The sequence below is a fragment of the Tasmannia lanceolata genome, unplaced genomic scaffold (genome assembly GCF_043159265.1).
Source record: "Tasmannia lanceolata isolate RefF3 unplaced genomic scaffold, GAP_Taslan_0.1 ptg000018l, whole genome shotgun sequence".
NCBI classification, from domain to species: Eukaryota; Viridiplantae; Streptophyta; class Magnoliopsida; order Canellales; family Winteraceae; genus Tasmannia; species Tasmannia lanceolata.
Genome location: NW_027518695.1, coordinates 4,841,505 through 4,864,513, shown reverse-complemented (window position 1 = coordinate 4,864,513; position 23,009 = coordinate 4,841,505). Strand labels below are relative to the sequence as shown.

The 23,009-nt window shown below is 40.0% G+C and overlaps 1 protein-coding gene, 1 long non-coding RNA gene and 1 pseudogene across 2 annotated transcripts; 2 read left to right on the top strand and 1 right to left on the bottom strand.

Annotated features, from left to right (window-relative positions):
• The first annotated feature begins 7,507 nt into the window (after positions 1 to 7,507).
• LOC143851272 (heptahelical transmembrane protein ADIPOR2-like) lies at positions 7,508 to 11,304 on the top strand. The gene is made up of 4 exons (XM_077360626.1): positions 7,508 to 8,205; positions 8,299 to 8,391; positions 8,479 to 8,527; positions 10,037 to 11,304. Exons 1-4 carry the CDS (start codon positions 7,967 to 7,969, stop codon positions 10,754 to 10,756), a joined length of 1,101 nt encoding a protein of 366 aa, XP_077216741.1. The 5' UTR covers positions 7,508 to 7,966; the 3' UTR covers positions 10,757 to 11,304.
• Positions 11,305 to 14,856: 3,552 nt separating this feature from the next.
• LOC143851009 (uncharacterized) lies at positions 14,857 to 21,589 on the bottom strand. The gene is made up of 3 exons (XR_013236163.1): positions 21,098 to 21,589; positions 16,137 to 16,286; positions 14,857 to 16,049 (listed from the first exon to the last, which is right to left on the bottom strand). It is a non-coding gene; the product is annotated as an uncharacterized LOC143851009 (long non-coding RNA).
• LOC143852136 (U5 spliceosomal RNA) lies at positions 19,218 to 19,338 on the top strand (annotated as a pseudogene).
• Positions 21,590 to 23,009: the final 1,420 nt, after the last annotated feature.

Sequence of the window (23,009 nt, the reverse complement as noted above, 5' to 3'; positions counted from 1 at the left end):
AACCATTGGTGGAATGGTGGGGCCATCTTTGAACAACGTAGGCCCCGCCCATACCACACCATAGGATAATCCTAACCGTCCATTTGATGGGCCATAAACGTAAATAGGTTGCGTCCCAAAATATCATTTCCATAGGCTGATCCTAGCCCTCCAATCTAAATAGAACCTACATGTTATGCAACCTCTATAGATTGTAGGGTTGTGATCATCCTATGGAAATGATTTTTGGGGCCCAACCTATTTACATTGTGGCCCATAAAATGAATGGTTTGGATCATCCTATGGAGTTGGTCGTACAGTGACATTAAGGCCCGTCCACAACATAGGATGATCCTGGTTTGGATAATCCTATGGAGTTGGTCGTACAATAACATTAAAGCCCAATCGTAAGCCCCACCAATATTTTTCAAATTGAAGCGTACCGTCCACAACATAGGATGATCCAAGCCGTCCATGGTTTGGATAATCCTATGGAGTTGGTCGTACAATAACATTAAGGCCCAATCGTAAGCCCCACCAATATTTTTCAAATTGAAGCGTACCGTCCACAACATAGGATGATCCAAGCCGTCCATGGTTTGGATCATCCTATGGTGTGGTTCGTACAGTAAGATTAAGGCTCAATTTAGGCTCCACCCATATTTTTGAAAATGCAGTGTACCGTCCAGACCATAGGATGATTCGAGCCGTCTATTTGATGGGCCATAACGTAAATGGGTTGTGCCCCAAAAGCCATTTGCATAAGATGATCACAACCCTCCAATCTATAGAGGTTTCCATAATAAGCAATTTCTCTTTATATCTGAGGGCTAGGATCATCATATGGAAATGGTTTTTTGCGACACAACCTATTTACGATGTGGTCTATCAAATGGACCGCTTGGATCATCCTATGGTCTGGACGGTACACTGTCATAGTTGGTTGAATTTGGGCACCAAGGAGGAGAATTTTGGGGGCCCATCAAGTGTTCCTGTTGTGGAGAGAGAGAGAGAGAGAGAAAGAGAGAGGTGGGAAACATGCACTAACATGATTCAAGGGGGGTGGGGACACACTACGTTATCAAAAGAAAAAAGAAAAAAGAAGAACGAGAATTTAACCTCCGTTTTGAGTTAGCTGTTAAAACCTAACGTTTAGCGTTAGTGGCCGTGGGGGGTGGGGGACCAGATAGAAGGCTCCCATAGGACAATCTCCTCAAAATTCATTTATAATGGCACCGAAAAATATGACATCAAAGGAATAATAAAGGGAAATGATATCAGCACAAACATGTTTTGATATTTACACTAAACTCATCTTGTCTTTTTATTATTTAAAGAGCTATCTAAAGGCTGTGCAATTATTAAAACATGGTAGTGCCAATATAATTAGTCATCATCATAAATGCACTTTTATTTAACATATAAAAACGATAGTGGCACCAGGACACCAATCTCAAGTGTCAGTTCTATTACGAGTAAGACGTATCCGGAATAAAACATGTGATTTGATTGCAAATGAGGTTGCGGTTTTGGATGGTCTGTCTGTTTCTACACCTGGCAAAATTTCATTCGCCAGTCTCTTGCTTACTGGCAGATGAATGGTTGAGGAATCTGCCTTTATTATTCCCTGTTTGACTTACCAACTTCAAAGAAGGAAAGCTAGCTGGAAACGCCAAAGTCTGTAATGTTCCACACAAACCTAGAAATAAATTGGGAAGTGATGTATTCGCTCCTTTTTGTCCTTGGACAACCCCCTGTAGACTCCGGTGTATTTATGACCATGGTTTTAAATTTCGATTGAAATCCAGACAGCACCGAAACCGAAATGCTACGGATTTCTGCTGAAATTTTGTTTTTTAACTAATTTCGTCCTAATTTTTACTAAATTCAACCCAAAAATCTCAATTTTTTTAATTATATAGTTTTTTCCCAAAATTCGGTCAAAATTTGGTATTAAATAAAGAGAAAATGATTTGTGAGCACTAAAATAAGGGTGTGCCCATATTTTGAGCGTAAGCATTAAGGCCTTATCATGTATAGGGGGTGTACCAAAAGTCAGCTCCATTTGTTCATTTTAGGGTGTCCATTTGTGGTGGGAAAAATGGACAGATACTGTTTATCACAAATCTGCCCATTTTTTCCCTCCACAAATAGATGGGTTAGGATGATCCAATAGAGCTTTTTTTGGTACACACTGTTAGTGTAATTTTCAAAACAAAGTTGTTTTTCAAGTATTTTATGAATAAAATGCTTTTATTTGGTAAAAAGGGGTTGCTTTTTGAGAAGTTGCTTTTGAAAGATAGTTCCACATCGGATTGGAGAAAAGCTTAAATAGCGTTTCCCTCTTCTCTTTATTGTTTTAAATAAACAATGGGCTTTAGCCATTGGGTGGACCCGCGGGACAGTGCAACGCACCGTTCGCACACGCGCGCGCGGCGTGGGCAATGGGCTTTATTGGCGCTTTTTAGGCGCACTTTGCACTTCGCGGGTTGGGCTTTCAGTTCGGACCCAACGGTTGGCCCAGCGGGCCTAGAGTGCTCCAACGGCTAGTGTAGAAGCGGGTGCAATCTGGTTTGTCGGATTGTGATAACGACTAGTGATGATCGGGTGCGATGATGACTGTTAGATCGTGTCTCATTGTCCCAACGATCATGACATCCAGGGGTGCGATCCGCACCGTGGATAGTTGATCTAATGGTTACGGGGTTGAAAGGGTTTTTACACAACCCAATGGTCAATCCAGGATTGATCTGGACCACAGAGTCGCGGATGGGCGCGATCTAACGGCCAGAATCAAGCCCGCTCTAAAGAGGTGCCCTGTAGGGGTGTGTTTTCAACAGAAAAGACACCAGTAGCTCTATAAAAAGAGCAGAATCTCACCATTGCAAAGAGAATTAGGGAATCTACTTTGTGTGACTTGATTTTTACAAATTCAAGAGCCTTAAACTCTCATCAAAAAGCCTTTACAATTACTGTTTACAATTATATTCCATAAACAATTCTAGTGTACTGTTTTCTGCAGAAACAGTAACTAGGGGTCTCAAATACTTGTTCCATTCTAAAGGTGATTCTTGGGTCTGTTTCCGTTTTGTGCAAAACGTAAACAGATATCTTGGTGGTGATAACACCAGGCTTCATTGTATCTTGGAGGCATATTCGTGGTACCCCTTGCACACTAACTGGTGGGGGCGAATATTGTCTTAAGGAAAGCGACATCGCGCCTTGAAGCATCTCCTCTCTACTCTATTTCTCCCATCTCCAAAACAGATTTTACAACACACACTCCGTCCATGATGGGGCCTTCCAAATGAATGCTGAGAATCACTCGCTCACCCCCAAAATGTGGGCCCACCCTTGTTTTAAAAATCCATGTTCATATAAGCTATCTAAGGAGCTGCTCACAAACCATTTCCTCTTAAATAAAATATTATTTTTAATGGTGTACCGGATTTCAGCTGAAATTTTAGTTTTGGTGAGGGCCGAAACACAACTCGAAACCGAAATTTAAAACCCTGCTTATGACTACCCATTACACTACAACCTGGTGGCCTAAGGAAGAAAAAGGTAGAATATATCATTTCCCAAAATAATTATAGGGATTTGCTAGCGTCCATGCAGAAGGCATGTCACGGATGGGCTATTGCATGTGAAAGCAGCCACCTAGTGAATGAAGAGAAAATCTTATGAAATGTGCGCCTGTGTGGCTGCTCTCACATGCAACGGCCCATCCGCGCCGCGAGATGCATTCCCCTAGCAAATCCCTAAATTATATTATAGAAAATATGACAACCTGTATCTACAGTCTTGTGGTTTTCAGCTAGAATTCTTGAAAAGAAGAATCCCAGCCCCCTTTCCTACCAGAGTTGGTTACAGAAACCAACTTCCACAACAGGTCGATTCTACGGGCCACGTTGAAAAATCATACCAATCAAAGAGGGTGAGACTTTCGGACCGTTTGTTCGGTGAGCTTTTTGTCCAAGAAAGATCCGAGTCACTGCATGCTGGACCCCACCTGTACTATGAAGAATGTTTCATTAGGGCTCGACTCCAATGTAATACAATGTGGGTACCACTTCTGATTGATCCTAAGCGTTCATTTGATTGTCCTTGTATTGATCTCATGAGGTCACCTTCGTGATTCCCCTAAATCAATAGTCCCATTGGTGCAAGCAATGGGAACCCAGCGTCCAGGGCGTCGGGCCCATGTGATTGTCCACGACAAATCAATATCATTGGATTAAGTGTAATAACTTGAGAACATGAAAGACCAATCTTTCACATCCATTGGGCCAAACCGACAGCTAAGATCTAGTGGTTAGTGTGATCTCTTGGTTCTTGCCAATTCTCTTTGGGCTCTACTAGATAATCAGTTAAATCCACACCATAAACATGCCAAAAGTACAGTAGATATTTGGACGGGCTCCCAGCTTTTTGTATACCATTCTTTCTTTCTCTGTCTTGAAAACTTCTAACCCACAAAAGAATGAAAGGAAAATCTGGGAGTCATTCTGCGTGACGAGATTTTATATGGTGTAAGCCCTTAAAGTCTCTTATTTTTCAAAAAGCACTGTACGGACAACACTATAGGATGATCCAAACCGTCCATATGATGGGCAACGTAAATAGGTTGTGCCCAAAAAATCATTTCCATATGATGATCCTAGTCCTCAGATCTATAGAGGTTTCCATAATATGCAGTTTATCTATAGATCGGAGGGTTGGGATCATCCTATGGAAATGATTTTTTGGGAAAATATATTTACGTTATGGCCCATCATATGGACGGTTTGGATCATCCTATACTGTGGTCCGTACAGTACTTTTTGAAAAATCAGGGACTATAAGGGCTTACACCAACCGACATGGGTCAGTCGTTTGAGCAGATCTCAGAGCTTATGCATAATTGGAAAATTTACCAATGAGGGACACAAAAGTAACGAAATTGTCAACTGGACCATACTTTTCTGAAATTATCAACAAGGACAAAAGAGGTCTTGTCATTACAAGCTGGACAAAAATGCCCTTTCCTTAAGCAACAAGTTTTACTTTTCCACTTTTCTCTCCTCTCTTCTTCCCTCTTTTTTTTTACTTTTCCATATTCAACTTTGTTTTTTCCTTCTTCCCTGCCAGTCATGTTCCTCATTGTTCAGCCACCATTGTTACTGAGAAGTCTCAAAAACTTGAAACGTGAGTTCATTCCCATCTATCTCTATGTATCTAGATTTTGTTTTTCATTTGTTTTAGGGTTTTGCTCCTTCTCCCTTTCAATGGCGGATAAGGAAGATGAATCATAGGGTAGAAAGAAAAAAAAACGGTAAAAATGAACGAGTGAAAAAAGACAGGAAGTAAAAACGTGTTCACAAGGGACTTAAAAAGCCCGTTCGGAAATTGGTAACCCCATTTTTTATACTGGATAACCCTAGTCCCATAGACCTAAAAACCCCCTCCCAAAACTCAGTACCCTCTGCCAATTTTCAGGGACTTGATAAGCCCATTCAGAAATTGGTAACCTCATTTTTATACTAGATAACCCCAATCCCAGAAACTTGAAAACCCCCTTCCAAAACTCCAGTACCATCGGCCAATTTTCAGGGACTTGATAAGCCCCTTCGAAAATTGGTAACCCTATTTTTGATACTAGATAACCCCAATCCTATATACTTGAAAACCTCCTTCCAAAACTCCAGTACCCTCGGCCAATTTTCATAGAGTTGATAAACCCATTCACAAATTGGTAACCCCATTTTTTATATTAGATAACTCCAAATCCCAAAGACTTGAAAACCCCCTTCCAAAACTCCAGTACCCTCGACCAATTTTTAGGGACTTGATAAGTCCATTCAGAAATTGGTAACCCCATTTTGTATACTAGATAACCCCAATCCCAGAGACTTGAAAACCCCCTTCCAAAACTCCAGTACCCTCGACCAATTTTTAGGGACTTGATAAGTCCATTCAGAAATTGGTAACCCCATTTTGTATACTAGATAACCCCAATCCCAGAGACTTGAAAACCCCCTTCCAAAACTCCAGTACCCTCAACCAATTTTGAGGGACTTGATAATCTCATTCGGAAATTAGTAACCCTACTTCTGAGAGTTGCTAACCCCCTTCTAGGAAGTTGATAAACCCCTTCTGCTTCAAAATCCCTGCCTTTAACAACTCTTCTAATGGCATTACAATTCTGCTCATCATAGAAATAACAAAAAAATGGATGTTGTATTCATTAAATGTGCTTCATGTATTACATCCCAATTCGTGTATTACAAAAAAAGTTAAGTACATAAAAAATGTGTAGCCATCCATTTATGTATTAGATCAAAATTTTCTTATACAACCAATTGTCTTCGAAAAAGTAAGTGAAGCAATCCTTGCATTATCTCCAGAACACACCCTAAAATACAAACCATTTAAACCCTAAACAAGATAAATAAAATGCTGAGGAATGAAAAATAGTGCAAAACCCTAAAAAAGAAAAGGAAAACAAAACCTAGATAAAAAGGGAAAGATGATAAGAACCCAACTTTCAAGTTTTCAAGACTTGCCAGCAACAATGGTGGCTGCCTGAGGAGGAAGATGACTAGTAAGGTAAAAATAAAAAAAGTGAAAATAGAAAAAAGGAAAAGAAACAAGGTGAAAATTTCAGAAAAGTTCATACTGACAGGACATCTTTTGTCCCTAGTTGATAATTTCAGAAAAGCATGGGTCCTGATGACAATTCTTTCATTTCTTTTGTCCCCCATTGGTAATTGTTCCTACAAAATTTACGAGAGTATGCATCGTACGACAGAATATTTATAGGGACGTGATAAAATTGCCCCGTTTTCTTCCCCGAGCCACCTCTTCTAGTGCATTTGTGACTCTCTTTTTAGATTTTAGTATACAAGGGATGGCTGGGGAAATAAAATGGGGCAAATTTATCATTGCCCTATTTCTTTTTCAATGAAGGAAGAAAAGGTAGATTCACTCGAGATACGCCTTTGGAGTTACATGCCCATATTTAAAAATAAAATTATTTGCTGGGTCCCAATGTAGAACGTGCCCCAATAATCATCAACATAGGATGATCCAAACCATTGATTTATTAAAACATCTACAGATTGGATAGTAGATAGCTAATTGGATAAGGTAGGATCATCAGATTAGAGAACTTTTTTGAGGTTTTTAGATCGATGGTTGAATGGACGGCTGTCCCTTAATTGAGGATTATTGAGATGACATCAGGACAATCCAGACTCTTCATTTGATGGGGCCCACCACATTGACATTCCTAAAAAAAGACACTTATTTAATGATCCCACATGTCGTTTGGCTGAGCTGCAAATTGGATGGATGGACGGCTGTAGCCCAAAAGCTTGGGTCCCACAAACTATAATTGCATACGATTTCAATCCAGTCAATCAAAATCACGTGGGCCCCACCGTACCAGCATATAACAGACGACGGTCCAGATGCAGCCCCACTTCTAGAGAGGAAAGACATGTGATGTGAGGGCAAAAAACGAGAGAAGAACACGTTTCCCCAATTTCTGTTTTAAAATGCGATCCTCCTCCATTAGAGGACAGAAGAGAACTAATCGCGCGACTATCACTTTTTCTTCTGCCCTTTTTATAAATAACTCTACAACAGTAGAGCGAAAGCACCGAAAAAGGCAAAGAAAATAAAATCACGAAAACACTCTTCCGCTTTTCATTTGAGATTTCCGAGCCATCTTTATTTAAGAATTTGGAGGAAAAATCGGTTTTCCAGCGGAAATTCGGTAAGAGATTGGTGAGAGGAAGGTGTGGAGAGAGAGAGAGGGATCAGGTATTTGTTGATTAGAAGGTAAAGATCAGGTAGATTTTTCTCGCGCAAACCACGAACCTGAATCTGGTTCGTCGGATAAGGAATCGTGACCGGAAAACGGGAGGAATCGAGTTTCCGTTTGATTTCCGCCGGATTCCGGTGAAAATCAAGAGGAATTGCGAGATTCCGAGATCGGATAGCGATGGGAGAGAATCGAGGCGCGAGGAGGAGGATCGAGAAGGAGAGAAGAATCGAGCGATTAGATGATACAGATGAGAAGAAAAGGGAGAAATCTAAGTATCGTTTGGTGAAATACGAAGCTTTGCCGGAATATCTGAAAGACAATGAGTTCATTTTAGATTATTATAGGTCAGAATGGCCTTTAAAAGAGGCGTTTCTCAGCGTTTTTTCTTGGCATAACGAAACGCTTAACATATGGACGTAAGCATTTATGTTTTCCTCTTCATTTCTTGAATTTATGAACTGCGATTTTTCTTTCTTGCATTTTGTTGAGTTTTTTTTTTTCCGTTTTAGCCATTTAGCCGGATTTCTTCTTTTTCTTGCACTGACGGTGGAGAGTTCTATGGAGATTCTTGAAGTTAGAGATCTGTTCCTCGGTTTTTCAAGGTGGAATTGTTTTGTCTTGTTCTTAATTTAGTTCTGATTTTGTTAATTTTTTGTTTCTTACTGGTTTTTTCTCTCTCTCTTTTTCAGGTCGATTCCGGCACCGACATTGAAGAACATATCGGAAAATTTGATGCCAGTAAGTTTTTCTGTCTATTTCTCTAAAGGCAATGATATTTTCACTCCCCCTACAGTACGCATTCGCTCCACTTTTTACGTGATTTGACGTCAAAAAGCGTTAATAAGGGGTGCGAATGCGTACTGCAGGGGGAGTGAAAATATCATCTCCCCCCTTTGGCTTTGTCTTTAATAAAGAGGAAATATTTTTAAGGATGAGGCGAAAATATTTCTTACATTTGAAAATTGAAATCCGGAAGAGGCGGTGGACGTTACCAATCGGGCGGCCCATTTTCCAGTTCTGGAATGGAGCCCATCTGGTTGGCCATGGCCAAAGGTACACCGATGGGACACATTTAACCGTACGATTAGTGGACCAATGGCCCTTTCTGACCCAATTTCGCCCCCTTTTCTTTCGGTATACACCAACCATAGTATTCTCTTTTATGAGAATTGGAAAGAAGGGATGGGAAACATAACGGGCCCCACTTGAATGTGCAGAAGTCAGAGAAACAGTTGGAGCCCATGCTTCTGATGACCGTCTAATCTTGTAGCTGGATAGGTAGTTAAGGTGGGGAGATAATCATAATGCGATCGCTATTAGCAAAACTTAGGCTGTGGGAGTACAGAATCAAATCATTCTCGTTTTAGTTTTATGCTAGGTTGGAACAAGGAATTGACTGAATTCTGAATTCTTCTTCAGGGAGAACCTCCTTGACCGTTTTTCTAATTTACCACCTTTGGCGGCTCTGTTCACTTGCGTTCCCCGGAAAGCAAATCCCCGGAGAGCAGCCTCTTTTTTACTTAACAAGACCTTGACAAGATAGAATTATGGTGTTCACTCTCTGTTCACTTGCGTTCCCTGGAAAGCAAATCCCTGGAGAGCAGCCTCCTTTTTTCCTTGACAAGATAGAATTATGGTGTTCACTCGCTTTCCAAGTTAAAGTAGAATTACACATGTTGAGTTTCTAAAATAAGTCAAAAATGACATGGAGAATGACATAGGGATTTCATTTCCAACTAAAAACACACGGATTTCGTTTTCCTAGGGAACAAGTGCAAAAAGAAGGGCAAGCAGTTTCCCTGGAAATATTTTCCTGCGCAAGTGAACAGTCTAGAAACAGTCAAGAGAATCCTTTTCCTGTACAGATTTCCTGGATTTCTTTTCCTAATGTCACATCAGATTCCCGGAAAATATTTTCTTTTCCTTCCCCAGCAAAACAAGTGAACAGAGCCTTGAAGAATGAATGAGTAGAGCATGACGGCCCTGACCCAATTATCATGAAACGTGGCCCTTCCACTAGGGCAGAGTGGTTCCAACCTTTGATTGATCCGAACCGTCCACATGATAGGCGTTGCTTTAGATCTCACATATCCCAAAAAAACAAATCAATAATGTGTATTATATAGGGATTTGCTAGGGACCATCCCGCGGAATGCCTTCTGCAATGGTACGTGGCAAATTCCACAAATATCTATACCTGTATTTTTCAAAACTAAGGATCCAACTCATTTGAGCTTTTGGTGACAGGACCTTCTAGTAAAGAGACACGTGTCACAAGCCAACACCATCCAATTGGCCATGGAAGGAGGAGATCCAAGGGAGAGGGTCCCACGTTGGCCCTGGTTCATATTCCTATCAGGGTCCATGAGCTGCCTAGCCTGTAGCGGTCTGTCCCACCTTCTAGCTTGCCACTCCAAACGCTTAAACCTCTTCTTCTGGCGCCTAGACTACGCCGGAATCTCCCTCATGATCGTCTCCTCCTTCTTCCCACCCATCTACTATGCCTTCCTCTGCCATCCTCTCCCCCGCTTCTTCTACCTCTCCACCATCACCTTCCTTGGCCTCCTCGCCATCCTAACCCTCCTCGCCCCGGCCCTCTCTTCCCCTCGCTTCCGCCCCTTCCGCGCCGTCCTTTTCCTCGCCATGGGTTTCTCCGGCATTGTCCCCGCGGCCCACGCCCTCGTCCTCAATTGGGACCACACCTCCTGCCACGTGGCGCTAGCCTATGAGCTCGTCATGGGCCTGGCCTACGCAGTCGGGGCCGGTTTCTATGTGACCCGCGTGCCCGAACGGTGGAAACCCGGGGCGTTTGATATTGCGGGCCACAGCCATCAGATCTTCCATGTTTTTGTCGTGGCGGGGGCGCTGGCCCACTATGCTGCCACGCTGGTGCTGCTTGATTGGCGGGATCGGTCTAGTACATGCCAAGTGGACGCATCATCCAACGTCCTTAAGTGGGTCACCTGATAAAATCCGTCTGAGATGAGTTTTATTCCGTTTTGGTACTGTGCTCCAATCTCAGTTATATATAAGGTAAATTGAGCTTGTTGGTCCACTTGGGAGGGTGGGCAGTTAATACAAAAATGCAATGTTGTTTACAATTATTAGGCAGAAGTCTACCAACCTGATGGCTAGGATTGTATGATCAGTGATTAGAGTGGAGATAAGAGCAGGGTGACAACATTGATTGTTGGGGATTACCCCCCTTCCAAACATAGATTTTTCTATTTTTTAACTTCCCCTTGTGTTTGCTTGTTTGTATGCTGTAGTAACAGCAGAGAAATTAGTGACATACTCTTGCTTACATTTACAAAAGAAAGGAGGAGAAAGACAGAAAGGGAGCAAAAGAGAATATTGAATAGTTGGGCATTGTATTATGAGTGGTTTCTGTTGTTATGATGTTTCGGCCATTGAATGGCATTCCTTTTTTATAATTTGTGGCGAAAGTACGAAGTTATGGTGAGATGTAAGCTTATGATATAACATTAAATTATGGTATGGTATCATTGCTGCTACTTTTGCCATTAAATGATTTTAGGACCTGAGGAATGTGCCTGGTATCATGGTCCCGCCCATGACCATCCAGTTCATGTGGGGCTCTGGTGCATTCATTGGACTCTAGTTGTGTTTGCATACCAAATTAAACTTTTTTTGCTGTTTTGTTCGATTGGGGAAGCGAAGTGCTTTTTCAAAAAGCCTTTTTCCCTTCTACTACTTTCAACGAAAGCTTTTTTAAGCTCCTGGGCTTTTGACTATGTAATGATAAAAACATTGAACTAGAAAAAGGTGATTTCAAAAGTATTCACGTAGTAGTGGTGCCATACTATTGAAAAGGCAAAGATACAAGGAGTGCTGTACGGTTCAAAAGACAAAATTACCCTTATTATCTGCAACACAATGCTGCAACTTGGGTCAAGTTTTGGAAATTAGGGTTGAGCTTTTAACTTAAAATCAGGTCAGGTTCGGGTTGATTCCAATTCATTTTTTAGCAAAAGCTTGACCCGACCCGACCCAAGTTGCACCCCTAAACAAAACTTTTTCACCTCTGCACCCTCTCACCGTTACTGCCATTCAACAATTGTCACTGCCTCCCTCCAGAAGTATAAGAAGAGAATGAGAGAGGAATGTAGAAGAAAAGAAGGAATCATGTTCAATCGGCCAAAAGTTGAGTTAAATCTATGAAATCATCCTCACGGGGGCGCTGGCCCACTATGCTGCCTCGCTGGTGCTGCTTGATTGGCGGGATCGGTCTAGAACATGCCAAGTGGATGCATCATCCACCATCCTTAAACGGCTCACCTGATTTAATCCGTCTGAGATGAGTTTTATTCCGTTTTGGTACTGTGCTCCAATCTCAGTTATATATAAGGTAAATTGAACTTGTTGGTCCACTTGGGAGGGTGGGCAGTTAATACAAAAATGCAATGTTGTTTACAATTATTAGGCAGAAGTGGATTGTAAGATCAGTTATTAGAGTGGAGATAAGAGCAGAGTGACAACATTGATTGTTGGGGATTACCCCCCTTCCAAACATTGATATTTCTATTTTTTTACTTTCCCTTGTGTTTGCCTGTTTGTTTGGTGTAGTGTTGCAGAGAAATTAGTGACATACTCTTGCTTACATTTACAACAGAAAGGAGGAGACAGACAGTAAAGAGGGAAAAAGTTAGGGAAATGATTTCAGGACAAACATGTTTTGATAACATGGCTCATGTATCTTGTCTATTAGAATTTAAAGAGCTGTAAAAGGGTTATTACGGTTCCCAAAAAAGCACATAAGGGACAGTTAAACACTACAAGACAAGATACATGAGCGCATGTATCAAAATATAGTTGTGCTGAAATCATTTCCCAAAACTTTATATTGAATAGTTAGTCAATGTATTTATGAGTGATTTCTGTTGGTATGATGTTTCGGCCATTGAATGCCATTCCTTTTTATAATTTGTGGCCAAAGTATGATATTTTAGAGAGATATAAGGTTATGATATAACATCAAATGATGGTATGGAATCATTGCTGCTATTTCCGCCATTAAGCTACATTTCGTTGCTGGAATTTTTTTTATTCTTGGGACTTTTGTGGAATTTTCGCAGGAAACCCACGTTTGGTTGGTGGGCCCAAAATAACCCTGCACGAAACCCCAAGAAGGAAAAAAAAAAAAAACTCCCAGGAACCAAAATAATACCAGGAATAAAAAATAAGCTTGCAGAAGAATATTTTTCTTCCCAACAGTTCAAGCAACCGAACAAAGTATTTTTTTTTTCCCACCATAGTCCGGTCAACCAAACATGGGATTTTTATTTTACCGGGATACTCCCAGGGAGTTTTTTTTTTTTCCCAACAATCTCCCAGGAAGTTTTTTGTTCCACAAAAATCCCAAGAACCAAAAAAATTCCGGCAACCTTAATGATTGTAAGACTAGAGGAATATATGCCTGGTTTCAGGGTCCTGCACATGACCATCATTTTCCAAAAGCCTTTTTCCTTTGTATCACTTTCTCAAAGAACAACATTTTAGCTATTGAGCTTTTGACTATATAATTACAGTAGTTTTTTTTTTTTTTTTTTGAATTGCTAATTACAGTAGGTTGTTAAAATGATTGAAGAATGCCAATATTAAAAATACCCTCATTCCCTCTAATTTTATGCTTTTCTCCTCCCTCATCTCTTTTGCCGCTACCCTGTTCCATGATGGCCATTGGCGTCCTCTCTTCATCAAATTGCCGTCACTCGCTCGCTCGCCGCATCCCTCCCACTATAGAAGAAGAAAAAGTAGTAGTAGTAGTAGCAGCAGCAGCAGTAGTGTTTAATTTGCTAAAAAAATGAGTTAGCATGAGAATCCTACCCATTATGATATGCTCACAATATGGTAAGGATGTGCTCCGAAGATGAGAGTTACTTGCTGTTCTTGAGAAATGCGTGCTAACTGATTCTAATTAATTTTGCAATTTCAACAAGGCTACTGATATTTGCACTACCATGTTTTGATAGTTGGACTAACTCATCTGGTCTTTTATTATTGAAGTACCTTTCAAAAGTTATCAGTTTCTAAAATGCTCTTAGAAGCCAAAAGGCAGGCTGTGTTTGTGCAATTATTAAAACATGGTAGTGCCAATATCAGTAGCATTTCAAGAATTCTGCCGAGTGCAAATTTGAGCTTGACTGAGAAATCTCAATACCTATAAAGACAATTTTCAAAATTCTCTCAATGCAATTTCCGCATGGTACCACATGAAGAACAATTCTTCATAGCATTCTTCTCTCATCAACAAAAGCCCAAATCAACCATCTAAGAAATAGTAAAACACCCAAACTATTTTTTTAGATAGGTAAGCTGGATCGAATATCCGAAAACACCCAGACCATGCCAAAGCGCTTCAGTATGGCTGCCAAATCTTTGCAGCCTCCTTGCAATGTGAATCGGTGATCCACTTAACCCTCCTCTTCCCAATACATTAGTCATTTACTAGGTAGAAGTTGCTGGCTCATACACATCCTCCAAAGCCCTAACTAAAGATGCAAAGCAATCAATTTCCTCATTTTCAAATTTATACTGTACACCCATTACAAAACCAACCTCTCCTCCCCTACATTACTCAAACAATGCCAAAAATTTACCCCTTTATGACACTACATAGGCTAGAGAATGCATGATATGATGGAACTTTACCGAATCTTCCCAAAGTCTATAATGTCCTTCTCAATTCCCACCTAGACCTACAATCACCGGACAAACAAATCAATTGCCATGCACTTGCGCATACACTCTTAGCAAGCACTCTAACTACACTTCCAACATCTCCCATTCATGTCATGTCATGTCAAACAATGTCTCTACAATTTCCAAATCAATGGAGCCACTTTACCTAAGGGAGACTTGGTGTGGAACTTTAGGTCTCCTCTACTATGTTCTCCATATTTTTTGGGTTTTCATGCGTCCCAATGTTGGACGTGTTTATTTCTCTTTCCCTCTTCCCTTTTTACATAAAGAACTATGTTTGGAGCCTTTCAATTGCATTTTATACCAAACTTCGAATTTTAAAAGGTGAAAGATTAGATAGTGTGGCTTTGCTAAGTCTGATTCTTTCACAAAAACATCCTTTTTTTTTTCCGAATGGCAAATAAGAAGGGGGAGACCCCAAGAGTGAGGTGGTCAGTACAAGAATAACAAAAGTAACAAAAGGAAAGCTATCAGTACATAACACCCCTCACGGGAGGAGGAAGTCAAATATCTCCAAGCTAGCGCTTGCCACACCATCTCTGGCGAGCTTGTCGGCCACACTATTGGCCGAGCACCTGACAAGCTAAAAGGATACTTCAGATCCCGCTATGCGCTTCATGATCTCATCCATCCAGAGCACCAATTGCCACGGGGCGAGGAGTCGCCCATTCCACCAAAACTTAGATATCAGTTTTTCCTCTTGATCAATCCTACCATTGGCCAAAAACAAAAAATAATCTACAATTTGTTGGTGAGTGATTATGAAAAGAGAGCTCACTTTGACCCCTTCAAAGAAACCTCACTCCTCCAGCCTTCGACCCACTAAGCACGATACTAAGAGCTTCTGCCACTAGGTAAAGAGGAAAGGACATGATTGGATCCCCCTGTGACCTTGTCTCCCCTCAAGAAATTTAAGAACTACATTTTGCTTCAGTTGCTGCTTGGATCCAACCTAGGTGCTCGGATAGGTCCCACCCTCTTGATCAAGCTGTGGCAGAGGCTGGTCAACTCGTCCTGGTGTCCTGCACTCACAGACAAAGGTCAGGAATGCCCAGAGTCAGAACTCTAGGCAACGGACGAGAGCTTGGGAGTCCGAGATAGGTTGTCGGTCTTACGTACTTGGGTTGTGTCATTACCTCTAGATTGGAGTGGAGGGTTCCCTTTTATCTGTAAGCAGAACCCTGTCTGGACTATATTAGTGTTGTTACAAGTATGGGTTGCATTTACATAAGAACTATAAATAAACAGAATACACAAGGTGGCTTTGAATTTGTGATTCTTGGCATATTTTGCAAGTTCTGATCTGCAATTTGGAATGGGAAGCCACAACCATCTTGATGAGACCATGAGAAAACTTAGTGAAACACTAGAAAATAATTCACTGTGCATCAGGCGACTGTTCTCACACGCCTTGATTCTCAGGTGCAGTGAGGTCGGTTTAATACCAAATCAATAATCATCGCTTCGTGTGGGGCGGTTCTCCTAACCACTTGGCACGAAAGCCTGTCCCTTTACAGTCCGAGCAGCAAGTTGAGCCCTAACAGAGAGAATAAAACTGTTGCAGGTTTTGTCATGTCAAAACAACAGAATGGGGTTTCAAAATGCAAATGTAGTTATGTATTACCTTTCCAGAACAAATGACACAGCTAGAGTTTCTTGAAGGCACTTGGCAAAGCATGTTGTCGCCGAGTATAAAGAAGCCAGTCCCACCGCACCATTTGCATTCTACATTTCCATTTGAGTTGCAAGTAGTACAAGCGATCGGCCTTGGTTGCTGTATGTTTGGCATGGAAAATTTATATTTGATGGATTAGCGAATTTTCATCAACTTGGCATGGTATATGACACTGCTAGGAACTATAGCCTCCACAAGGGTAGGAGAACAACGTAGTCACAAATATTTGTCTCGGGAATTTCTCACTAAAAGGATGTATTTCGAGCAATAAATAATATCGTGAATTTATCGCAATATTTTGGTGATATTTTTGCGGTAAAAATAAAATATGAAGATATCTCAATGATATTCAAAATCTCAGGATAATATTGGGATTATGTCATTTTAACAAAAGTTGAACATATTGCGATATTTTAAAAAATGTGGGGGATATTTGTGGCTATGAGTATCTTTATCATTTATCAAATTACATCTAAGAAAGCTAAACCTTGATTGTTTTGTTGAGAAATTTAAAATCAAAACTGACTAATAGGCAGTATTGTTGTCTCAGAAGTACGTCAATCGGAATATTCATAGTGAACTGTTGGCTGTGCCCTCACAGCCAAGCTTTTTGAAGCATGCTTCATGGAGAGAGAAGAAAGCTTTAGGAAATTGATTACCACCTTGATGCAGGAGCATTCCCTTGGAATCTTTACATCAGCCTCCATTGGTTAGGATTTTTCTTATGTCATTAGTAGTAAGTGTGGCATTAGTGTTTTCTTTGTAATTGTCAAGTACTCTGCTCATTAGACATTTACTAATGCCCTCATTTTTCATTTTAGACCTTGACATTGTAATCTTTGGAGATTGGGAATAAATCTGAGTTTTTGATTTTTGGAAGAAAACCTCTTTGCAGAGAGGGTTTCACAGAGGAATTCATTCAAGAGAGGGATCTTGAGCTTGGAGAGCAAGCTCCATCTCTTCTCCACATTTCTAATCCTTGATTTGCAAGGAATTTTATCTGATTCGAGTCTTGGCATCCCCATGCCAAGATCCATTGGAGCTTAGTTTGAATTTATCGAAGAAGAAGGCAGATTTGTATTTGTGTGCAAGGTTGCAGAAATCCTCAAGTTGCTGAGAGTCTTTACGAATGAGAATCATTTAGAAAGACATCTCTGTAAGTGATTTCATCTCCTCAGCTCATAGCTCTGTTTTGGTGCAATGAATACATGGAAATTCTAACTTTGGTGGAGCAATTAGGGCCAGTTATGAACATGTTAGTTCTATATTGTTCTATGTGTGTGAGCACTAGAATTTCTATGGAAAACAATCCCGATCTGGTGTGATCGAAGTTCCAACAGATCCAGACCATTATTTCAAATTGTCTGAAATGGAATCCTCGTATTTTGATTGCTGATTTCCAAGGTTTTTTACAAGAAAAGGGAATTGATAGGAAGAATCTTAAGTATAGCAGAAACTTGTTGTTCAGTAATATTAGTTTCTGCTACTCAACTGATCGCCTTCGTTTAATTACTTGGCATCTTTCTATATGAAATTCACTTGATTCTGACTTGGATCCATAGAAATTAATCCAACGCCTTGGTAAATAAGAGCTCTGCACTAGTTAATTGTGTTGAATTTCTCATCTCGCACAAGCTTGTGTTTGAACCGAAAATGCCTCTCATTGAAGCTCAATTGTTTGATGAAATGTGTCTTTGAAATTGAATGAAACTATTCTGTTCAGTTGTTCAAGAGAGATTCAATAATTGAATGTCTTGTGGAATTGTCCTCTAATTGTGCTCGTTATAGTTCGGAAATTCTAAATTTAGTGGACTGCACTCAAGCCTTTTATCTCTTAAAGCTTATCCATTGTGCAAGAACAACCTCTTTGCCCATCCGCGTCTTATCTTTACCATATACCCTGCATCACACCTCTACATAGACAATCTAAAGATTGTTAGTGATGTGTCCTTTTCAGAGATAGCAAGCAATTATTTGAAATGTGCCGTGCATGAAAAGTAACTCTTCTTCTAAACATATTTGGAAGAAAGATGCAAAATCATTTCAGGGGAAAAATGCTGGACCAGTCAGAAAATGCTAAACACCACCAGTAATGCCGCCCCATACAACACCAGTGCTCTGGTGTTCTTGTACTCAGCGGAAGATTAAATTGAGGTGTTCTTGGATGCACCCTTAAATCACAATAAATCTTGATTGATAAACATAACTGATATCCTCTCCAAACTGCATTTCCTTGTTTCTGCTGAGATGATTTGCATAAAGATAAAAATAACCCTCCGCATCTGCACCATGAGCGTGTTGGGAGCAGAGTTGTTGGAGATGGATTTTCATTCTCTATTTTGGTTATTTTTTTTGAAATTGCAACATATGTGGAATTGTGGATTAGCTAAATAGACACATATACGAATAGAGTGTAATAAAAATCCCTGAGAAACTTGGAGTGGCAGATGACAAACAAAATTGATGAGCAATTTATAATGGTTGCGCATGGAAACACCATGTGAATGTCATCCATAAATAACAAAACAACTACAATTCCTTCACAAGAACATGTCTCAAAATATAAACTCTCTTTGTAGGAAACTCTAAATACTCAACTAGGATAAACCCAAACCAATGACAAGAACCTAAATGGAAACCCAATCTCTAAACAGGTGGGGGGTTAGACTTCCAGTGGTTCAAATAGTGCCTTCGCAGGAAGCCACACTATAACCCCTACTCTTCCCAAAGATTGTAAGTAGGCTTCTTAAGCTAAAATGTTTAAGTGAATTACATGACTTTCTAAATTAGCTTTTACCGAAAAAATATCTTACAGAAACCATTAGAAAAAAAATTGGCTAAGCCCTAAATACCTTCACCTTTTATCTAAAAAAGTAAAGTCAAATATTATTGAAGGTAAAGGGAAAAGTTTACGGGATGTTCAAACATCACAGGCAGATAAATGCAGATCAGGCACAAATATGGAGATATGTGACCAACATGGTCCAAAGTGCACATTTTACTAGTAAAACAAAGTAGCGCAAAATTACACAGCCTTGTGGTGAGCACAGAGCGAACTATTCTTTCGTCTTTTACTAAGGAATACCGTGTGCTCGCCACTTAAAGAGGCATTCGCCTAATTTTGGATGGTACTTTCTCTGTTACGAGAAAGACCCTAAAAAAATTAAAAAATAAAAAACAGAGAAGAAGAAGAAAGTAGTGCAAAATTTGTAGTTATCCATCAGGAGTTGCCTTACTAATGCATATGGAGAAGTTCCTGATGCATATAGACATGACCAGCATCAAAGGTACAAAATATTTTTTTTCTGCCTTGAAACCTTAGTTATCAATTCCGTTTTGTTGAAGTCAGTGGAACGAAACGTTTCAACATTTCGTTTCGGAAAAGTCTCTACAACTGGAGAATTTTTTTTAATAGTTAAATTTTTTTTTAAATTCAAAGAAATGAACAATTGTTAAAACTTGGAACAACAGGGTCATCCTCTGCAACCCCATCCATCATAACATTATGATTGTAAAGATCCAACATTTATTTAAAGAAAATCATTGTCAGTTAAAATAACTGTGTTGACCAATGCCTGACTAGATGAAAAAAATTTAGAGACTAAATCATACATTATCTGGAAGTTAATATTTTGACTAGGCCCGAAATGACCAAAAATGTTGAATTTTGTGCCAGAACAGGAAAGTTGACTTTTGACTAGGCCTGTGAAGGCAAAGTCATATGCGGGTATTTTCCTATTAAAAATAGTTTCAAGACCCAATTTTATAAAAGGATAAAAAATTTAACCACACCAACCAATATGGACCTTAACATGAGTGAACACACTAAGGATATGAGATGCAATATCCTCTTCTCTTCAAAACCCTAAAAGCTTCCTTGACGTTTTCATTGCGCGTATGCATATCTACGATTGGGGAAATAGATGAAAACAAAAAAGCAAAATACATGTGTTTGGCAGGCTTGCACACAGTGGGCTTTATCCTGATGGATTCAAAATGCAAAATAATTTATCGACAATTATTATTATGCAATCAAAAGAGATAATCCATTGAAGGGAAAATCTAATACTCATTACGTTTGTTTTAGAGTTGAGCGTATTTACAATACACAATTGATGAGATGTAACAGGAACTATATAGGGGTGTTCTAGTGCCAATTATATGACTGTGTTCGGTGAAATGGTGAGAGAAATAAGTTAATGATGGTATTTCAATGAGGGTCTTCTGTTACAAGTTGAGAGATGAGAGCCTCACCAATTGAGATCTATAATTCGAATACAAGCACTTGCAAAATGGTAAGTTCCTAATTGGCCGCAACACAAATAAATAAAGAAAAAATAGATAGAAAAGGAGAGGTAAACTGTTGGTTCGAGGCAACAGGACCTCCTAGAGGTTCAATTCGAGAGGAACCACAACTGTCCTAAAACAAAGTTTCCTTGTTGCCAAAATTCTCCACAATTAATTGTAATACAACTACTTAAATACAACACAAAGGTAGTTACACATCATCTATCCATTTTCCCACTTACAAGACACACTATCCCTACCCTAAACACATAAGCCACGACCTCATCATAACTACATTCTAACCAACCCCACGTACATCATAATAACATGCACATATCAAAAAAATAATCCAAAACGTATTATAATTCACAACGAATTCAAGTAACCAGCATGTATACAACGAAAAATTTCTACCAATTTAAGAATCACATACTCTACTCTTTTAACCAATCCATCCTACAATGACAAGGAAACAGAAATCAAGCAACAAAACCCTATAATTCATATAACCAGCTAATTCAAAAAGGAAGAAAAAAAGATGAAAAAAAATAGAGGAAAAAAAGGAGAAACCCTCACTCATCGATAGGGGGAAAACAAGAGAAATAGAGAGAAAAGAGAGGGACCTGAGAGATCAACCAGGCCTGCTCCATGCGCTTGACGAAATCTGAAGAACTTTCATAAGAATCGACCATGGAAGCCCTAACACCACCAGAAACCCTAGAAACAGGAACGCTAGAATTAATCGATTCGACTCTTCTCGAGAGAAAGAATCTGTTAAACGTTCCCGGCAAAATCACTACCCTGCTGCACGAACAGATAGAAATTGGAGACATGATTCGAAAAAGGGTTCGTTCTTCGTTCCTCTACAAAACCCTAAATCTTATTTTTTTGCTTGTTTCGTTCGGAGAAGAAGAAAAAGCTCTCTTTCTCGCTGTCTTGGGTTTCTGTAATCTGAGGGCGCTGCTCGTTTTCTTTCTTCACTGCGGGAGCTTTTATTCTTATAATATGACGTAACTACCCTCTCCGAAGTTCATCCACGGTTGTGAGTCTCTGATCGATACTCGTGGGTCCATCAAATAAACGGCTGAAATTGTTCGCTTGTGGATATGTACATTGGCATGTTGGAATGAAAAACTAGTTTGGCATATGGTGTGAGAGAGATAGAAAGAGTGGAACTGTTTGATTGTGGATATGTACATTGGAATGAAAAAACTAATTTGCCATGGGTTTGAGAGTGGGAGAGGGAATAGGAAAAGAAAAGTTCTATTGCTCTTTATCTTTGAGTTTTTCTTTTTCCTGTTTTTTTCACCCACTTCTCAACCTGTCCTCACTCATGCCCTCTCAATTCTCTCCTTCTCTCACCCTCCTTGTCCCTCTCCCAGCACTGGATAAACTAATATTCCATGGAAATTTTTTTTCATGGCTGCCAAATATGGCTTTATATGAGAAAAGTGTTCCTGAGCTCGAGCTCAGAGAAGCTTATCTAAGCTCGAGCTAAAAAACACATGTCGCACCACATTTTTGGGATCCAAAGCATTCATTTGGAAGGTCCTTCCATGGATAGGGTGTGTACAAAAAATCAGCCATATATGATAATCCTAACCCAATCAAAGGTGGAGGGGAAAATGGATAGACACTGTGTGTCCATGTTTCTTCACATTTTTCCCCTCTACAAATGGCAAGGTTAGGATGATCCTATAGGGCTGTTTTTTGGTACACACCCTATCCATGGAAGGGCCTTCCAAATGAATGCTTTGGATCCCCCAAAAAATATGGGGCCACATGTGTTTTTTAGCTCAAGCTTAGGAACACTTTCCTCTATCTTCCTACTTGTGATTTGTAAAATGGGTGTAAAACAAAATTTACGACCTTAATAAAACAAAATTTACGCCCGTCCATTCAAAAAGGCAACTGTGCAAGAATCATAATAAATTGAGGTGTTAAAATCACTCTATTTCTCATAGCTATAGTTCTATTAGTAGAAGAGAAGATAAAAGAAAATATGGAAAGAATAATGGATAAAAGCAGACGACCGTGGACAGATCGATACGAATGTGAGAAGGCCGATGACATCCACTCCAACTTCACTATAAGGTTCGACTGGCCCCCTAGGACTAGTAGAGCTTACCGAAAGTTCCCCTATCTAGAGCAGGCCATTCGGGATCAGGCGGAGGTCGCTCAATAGCGTAGCTATTATTGACCTGCCATGTCGATAGGCAACTGATAACCAATTTCGAGTCCTCAACGACTTTTAGGCGAGTCACTCCAAACGTGAGAGCGCTTGTATAAACCGGTTCGAGATCATGCAATACGGAGGGCACAACTTTCTTGAGTAGGGATTAGAAATAGGCGAGAGAAGATGCGATGCTCCTCGAGTCGGGACTTCCATGACACAATCTGTCTATCCCGCTCCCGTGCCTATCCACTTTCTTTATGAAAGAAATTTTTGGTATATGATTCAAAGTAACCAGTATATCATGGATGAAGAAAATCCAAGATCTCCAAGGACGCCATTTGCTGAGGGACAGACATGTT

Bases quoted from the DNA above. Each gene is read 5' to 3' on its own strand.
- LOC143851272 (XM_077360626.1), top strand. From the start codon at position 7,967: ATGGGAGAGAATCGAGGCGCGAGGAGGAGGATCGAGAAGGAGAGAAGA. The intron at 8,206-8,298 runs GTAAGCATTTAT...TTTCCGTTTTAG, and splicing joins GAAACGCTTAACATATGGAC to CCATTTAGCCGGATTTCTTC. The intron at 8,392-8,478 runs GTGGAATTGTTT...TCTCTTTTTCAG, and splicing joins CTGTTCCTCGGTTTTTCAAG to GTCGATTCCGGCACCGACAT.